The sequence below is a fragment of the Pteropus alecto genome, unplaced genomic scaffold (genome assembly GCF_000325575.1).
Source record: "Pteropus alecto unplaced genomic scaffold, ASM32557v1 scaffold40, whole genome shotgun sequence".
NCBI lineage: Eukaryota > Metazoa > Chordata > Mammalia > Chiroptera > Pteropodidae > Pteropus > Pteropus alecto.
Window position 1 is genome coordinate 17,956,200 of NW_006431919.1, and position 5,917 is coordinate 17,962,116.

Genomic DNA, 5,917 nt, shown 5'->3' on the forward strand with positions numbered 1-5,917 from the left:
CACCCCAGCCCGGGGAGCCGGCTTTCTACCTTTTCACGTCACAGTTTACGCCTCGGTTTTGTTTTTTTTTTAACCGCGGCGTGCACTTGTTTGATTTTTTTTTTTTAAATTATGAACTATAATTAGTGCCCTATGTGCCCCCGAGGACACGCGGAGACCCCTGCGCGGCCTCAATCTCCCAGTACTTTGCCACCTGGGAGGCGCCCGCAATTCTACTTTGTTTCTCACTTTTCTGTCCTGGTTGAATTCTCTCAGTGTGCACGCGTCGCTTATATCATAATTGAAAAACCCAACAAATAATACCGACGCGATCTGGGAAGGAATCGCGCTGTGAACGCGGCGGCACACGAGGGGACTTCTGACCCTGCGGCCCCGGCGCCCTGGTTCCAGGACCCGGCCCCAGAGCTGTCTGGCCGCTGCTCCCGGCTCCGCGCTCTGCACTTTGCCGGGTAATGAGCCCGGAGGTCAAGCTCGACCCCTCACCCCACCGGTGAGAGCGTGGGGTTGGCCGCGCGCGGTGGCGGTGGCGCAGAGCAGGGGCCCTGAATCTTAATGAGAGAGACGAACGCTCGCGGTTCTTGAGCAGGACGCCTCCGCCCTTCAGTATGCGGGCGGGTGGGCTTCCCAGCTCCCGCTTAGAAAACTGCATGACTTTGACCACTGATGTAACCTCTGGCCCCCAGTCTCCCGGTTTGCAGAGTAAAATGGATTAGATTAGAGAACTCCTGTGAAGCTTTTAGCTGGAAGTCCTGGCATATGGCTTGCTCAATGCCAGCCAGCCATTGTTATCCCTTTGTGAGGGGCCTTGGGGTCCTTGAAGGATGACAAAGAAAGAGGAAAGGCATCATAGAAAAATCCTCGCGATCTAACGTTAAGTGAAAGAAACATTATCTCTAATGTTGCTGCAGGCTAGTGTAAGAGGAGGCGTGCAGGACCCCAGAGAGCTGGAGGCAAATACACACACCTGTTTAAAGCGCCAAGGTAGGTGAGTGCCAGGTAGAGAGATCTGCGTGGTTGTGTGAGTTAGGCTACCTGCTGAGCCTGCGGGCCGGGGATGCCCAGGTGGGAGAGCGCCTACTGGCTTAGGAGCTGGTCTGGTGGCCTGGTGGAGCCTCAGTGTGTCCCTCCGTGAGATGGGACCACAGTGCTGCATCGCGGAGAAGCTCAGAGAAAGCCGAAGCGGGCGAGGCTTGCAGCCCAGCGATAGGCCCTGGAGGCCACGGCCGGGGCGGAGCAGAACACATCCGCCTTCCCGAGGCCCTCGCCGGCCCGGCTTGGACCTTACGGCGGAGAGAATTTCAACCCGGGCCCAGAGCCGCGACCGGAGCTCAGCCCGTTCCCCTGCCTTCTCCGCACTGCCACGGGAGGCTGCGTGCACCCTCTCCCCTGACACTCTGGGGACGCAGCGCCTCGCGCGGCTCCCCCCAAGCCGTAGCCCTGCAAACTTCTTGCCATGTTCTCCTCTCCCGCGGGCGGCTGGAGCGAGCTGAGGGGACAGCACTTACCCGAGGAGACGACTGCAAAGGCATGGGCAGCGCTGCTCGGACCCGGGCGCGGCTGAGTGACAGCTCCTGGTCGCACCAGGCTTGGCCTGGAGACTCCTCTCGGGCGCCAGGAGCACGTGGAGCCGCGCTGGGTCCCTGACGTTTTGGCTGCGGCCAGGAACTCTCCGCCCCGCAGCCCACACCCCACATCCCACGCCACACGCGGCCAGCGCAGAACTTCGCGGCAAAATCACAGAAAACTCATACTCGGTGGGAACTCAAAGCCCCGACTCCCTCCCGCTTTCGTCCTTTTTTAAGAAGCGCCAGTTCCTCCGACAGTGGGAACTGCAGAGAGAGGAGCTGGAGGTCCGGCCCGAGCCCCGCGGATGGCCGGACCTGGGCTCAGAGCAAGGCATTCTTGTTATCCCCACTTTAGAGACGGAAAAGCAGAGGCCTGCAGCTGGCAAGTCTCAGGGCAAATGGGATTTTAGCTTGACTTTTGCCGAGCCTCAGTTTTCTGGTCCGTAAATCTCGAACAGCAATAGCCTTCGTTTGTCAGGATGATGGAGACAGTCATTAAATGCGCAGAGGAGAGCGCATCGTCTCCTCAGGAAAGGGGCTTCCCTGACCACGCGAATTCACGTGGCCTAGCCACAGCCGCAGGAGAGCTCAGCTGGCAGGACGCCTCTCCGTGGTCCAGGCTCTGGGCTGGGCACAGCCGAGCAGCTGGTGAGGCTGGGGCCTCGGAACCCCAGGCGCTTCCGCTGGGCTGGGGACTTGCCATAAGCTTGACAAGGTCTTTGGTTCTCGACCTTCCCATCTGTAAAATGGGCTAAGGCGTGTTTCTTAGGTGAGTTACGGTGCCCTCCAATCACATAGGGACCATGTCCTTTTGCTCACCATTTAATTCGCAAGACCTGGAACAGTGCCCGGCACACAGTAGGCTTCAAGGAGGTGCTGTTGGGAGCTCTGGGCAGGTGCCCTCAGTCTCTGAAGTGAGACCTGGAATCCAGCCTCAGTTCTACCAGTGCTGGCTATTTGCCCCAGGCAAGTCATGCAACCTCTCCAGGCCTCAGTCGCTAAATTTTAAAATAGGACCTTCCTTTCTGCGTTATTGAAGATCACACGAGACAATACCAGAAAATGCCTGCCGAGGACCCAACATGGTTTATTATTATTCTCGACTTGCTCAGTGAATGCCTATTCCTGCTCCCCAGGACCAGCGAGGATGGCCTCTGCCCTCGCGCCCCCAACCAGGTTTCTGAAGCACCGCAAGCTGAAAAAAGCACACATGCGGGGTCAGCGCACTCTCTTTAATGGAAGGAGATTCTCGTTTCTTACAGCAACAGGTAAAAACATAAATACGGGTGGGTGGGCGGCGGCAAGGCTGCGAGGGCCCGGGCGCCGGGCCCAGGCTCGGGAAAGGAGGCCGGATCTTAGCCCCGGCGCGCCCGGACCGGGCTCCCGGTCCCAAGTTCCCGGGGTTCGGCCCGTTGAGGGTGCCCATGGGCGCTCGGAAGGCACTTTGCGGCCGAGGGCTAAGGCACCAGGCTGTGGGACCTTTCACCCCAAGCTGCATAAACTCGGCCACAAACTCCGGCGCGTAGAGACAAAGGCGCGTGGGGCTGGAAAAGCTCCGTGGCCTCTGCGGGAGTGAGTGTGAAATCCGAGGGCCGCAGGAACCTTTCGGGAGCCCTCCCTCCCCTCGGGGGTTAGTGCCCCTCGCTAGAGGTGAGGTGAGATCCGTCGGGGGCGCCCCAGGCAGGCCCCTTCCCTACCAGGCTCGGATACCGTGCAGCGTGGACACCCCCGAGTTGCCCTGCGGAATCCCGGGGCTCTGCACCGCGTTCAAGTCCCCGACGCCGAAGTTCACGAAGTTGTTGTTGGCGGCGGCCGTAGCCGACTGCGCCGGAGGTGGCCCGGCCGGGTAGGCGGCGGCGCAGCTGTAGCCAGGGGTGCAGGCTGCGCCACCGTAACCCGGGTACGCGGAGTAGGCGTTATAACCGTAGGCGTTGAGGCCTACGCCGTAGGCTGGCGCGTAGGGCGCCGAGTCCCCGAGGCAGGGCTTGCCATCGCGCACCAGCACGGGCACCGCGATCCTGCGGGCCGGCGGCGGCGGCGGGGGCAGCCCCACCAGCTCCAGAGTCTGGTCCTGCCGCTGCCGCTTGCACTTGTAGCGCCGGTTCTGGAACCAGATCTTGACCTGCGTGGACGTGAGCTTTAACACGCTGGCCAGCTGGTCGCGCTCGGGGGCCGACAGGTACCGCTGCTGCTTGAAGCGCCTCTCCAGCTCGTAGACCTGCGCCTGCGAGAAGAGCACGCGCGGCTTCCTCCTTCGCCGTGCCCGGGGTCGCTCGGTGCCGTCGGTCTCCGGCTTCTCCAGCTCCACCGCCTTCTGCAGCGCGCATAGCTCTGAGGGGGACAGAGAGGCCGAGAGACGTTGGGTCAGCGCGGCCCCGCTCGCGGAATGTCACTCGGTTCTACCTGCAGAGCCCAGCTTGGCTGCGGCTCACTCTGCCCAGTGCACTGGGCGCCACGGACAGTTAGCATTTGTTGAATGCCTACTATGTGCCAGGCACGGCTCCGGGCGGTCCCTGACCTCGGGTAATTTACATTCCGGTGCGGGAGATGGACAGTGACTGACAATTTCAGGCTGCAAAGAAAATAAAACCAGACGCCGCACTGGAGTAGATTAGATTCAGGCTGCTTTGGCTTGAGAAGTTAAATGAGGGGAGACCAAGGCCCACCCTAGGGTCGGTCACATTGTCTCAAAGTCACGGAACCCAAAGAAACAGAAGGCCAAGGGGTGTTGGTTCAGTGATCGTAGGCTCGCGCGTCGCGGGCGCGGAGTTTAGGGAGCGCCCTGGAAGCCGTGGGTGGGCAGGAGGCCTGGGAATCTGCCCGGCCCGCGCGCTCGGATTCGGATTGGAGGCGAGCACTCAGCTCGCGAGCCGGCCGGCAGCTGTTCGCGGGCCTCCCCACTGCTAGACAAACCTTGCTCGGCTCACAGAGAGATCTCTGCTGGGCTCACCACGGGCCCATTCGCCGGGCGCCCTCGGCCTCCGAGCTCGCGGGACCCTGCGTTGGGCCAAGGTGTCCCTACTGCGCCCCTTTCCCCGGCCGGCCAGCCTCCCCGCACTCCGGTCCCACCACCTCCCCCGGCCATCTCCTCCACTGCACCGCGCCTTCAGCCGCCCGGCATTTTCTAACTTTTCGCAGGAGAGAACGTCCCGGCCCTGGCCGCGTCACGAAGTTGTGTTGGGAAAATGTAACTACTAAGTCAGATTCCCGAGAGTCCGCAGTATCCGAATTTTACAGGAAGGCCCCTGTTCCCAAAGATTTCACTCTCCTGGAACAAAGGAGGAAAAGCCCCAGAAACGCGGATTGCGGCTGGGCTTCGGAAGGCCCCGGCCGACCCTTCTCCAACTGTGCGTAAAGACATGTCTGTGCGTAAAGGCATTTAAATTCCTGTTTAGCGGTTTTCTTGGATCCTCTAAATGACCAAAAAGGGGTTTGTTTGTTTGTTTGTTTTAAATGCAAGCAAACAAACCTTGACACAGAAAATCTCTCTCTCTCTCTCCCCCTGTTCTGTCTACCACAAACCCACCTCTCAACTTCGTAACAGATCCAGGAGCAAGGCTGCCGCCGCCTGGGGCTTTGTTAGATCGAAAACGTGTATATATTTTTTCTTTTGTCTCTTATTTCTAATCAACTCAACCGAGCATTTCCTTTATACCTCCGATGGGATGTGGGGCGCGGGGGCCCTGGCGACAATGTCGCCTCTTACGCTCCGAGCCCCCTGAGCTCCGGCCTCTGCGCAGGCACTCACGTCTCCTCCACCTTGGCGCCGGGGTTTGGGGACAAAAGTGACCCGGAAGGGAGAAGGGTGTTGTGTTTCTTCCTCACCTTTCTTTTCAGCTCGAAGGTCCTTGGCAGGGTCGGGGTCGCTATAGGCGCGCGTATACTGGCGACAATGTCGCCTCTTACGCTCCGAGCCCCCTGAGCTCCGGCCTCTGCGCAGGCACTCACGTCTCCTCCACCTTGGCGCCGGGGTTTGGGGACAAAAGTGACCCGGAAGGGAGAAGGGTGTTGTGTTTCTTCCTCACCTTTCTTTTCAGCTCGAAGGTCCTTGGCAGGGTCGGGGTCGCTATAGGCGCGCGTATATAGACTCGGGCCCCGCGTAGGCCTCGGGCTTGAAGGCGGCCAGCATGCAGGAGGCGGGCGCCAGGGTGGCCTCCAGGCGCGCCGAAAGCTCGCCGGCGGCCAGGCTGCGCTGCTGCTGCTCCAGGTTCAGGATGTCTTTGACCGAGAACGGTGTGGGCGTGAGCGCAGGGCTGGGGAACATGGTGGCAGCGCGCGTCTCACAGCGCCAGGTGGGCGGCAGAGAGCGGCGCTGCCCACCGGCCCTGGCAGCCTCTCTGCATGGTGCCCGC

At 60.8% G+C, this 5,917-nt stretch overlaps 1 protein-coding gene across 1 annotated transcript; it reads right to left on the minus strand.

Annotated features, from left to right (window-relative positions):
* Nucleotides 1–3,258: 3,258 nt before the first annotated feature.
* NKX2-5 (NK2 homeobox 5) lies at nucleotides 3,259–5,829 on the minus strand. The gene is given in 3 exon segments (XM_006906523.1): nucleotides 3,259–3,896; nucleotides 5,391–5,464; nucleotides 5,525–5,829. Coding segments are annotated over 3 exon segments (1,017 nt in total).
* Nucleotides 5,830–5,917: the final 88 nt, after the last annotated feature.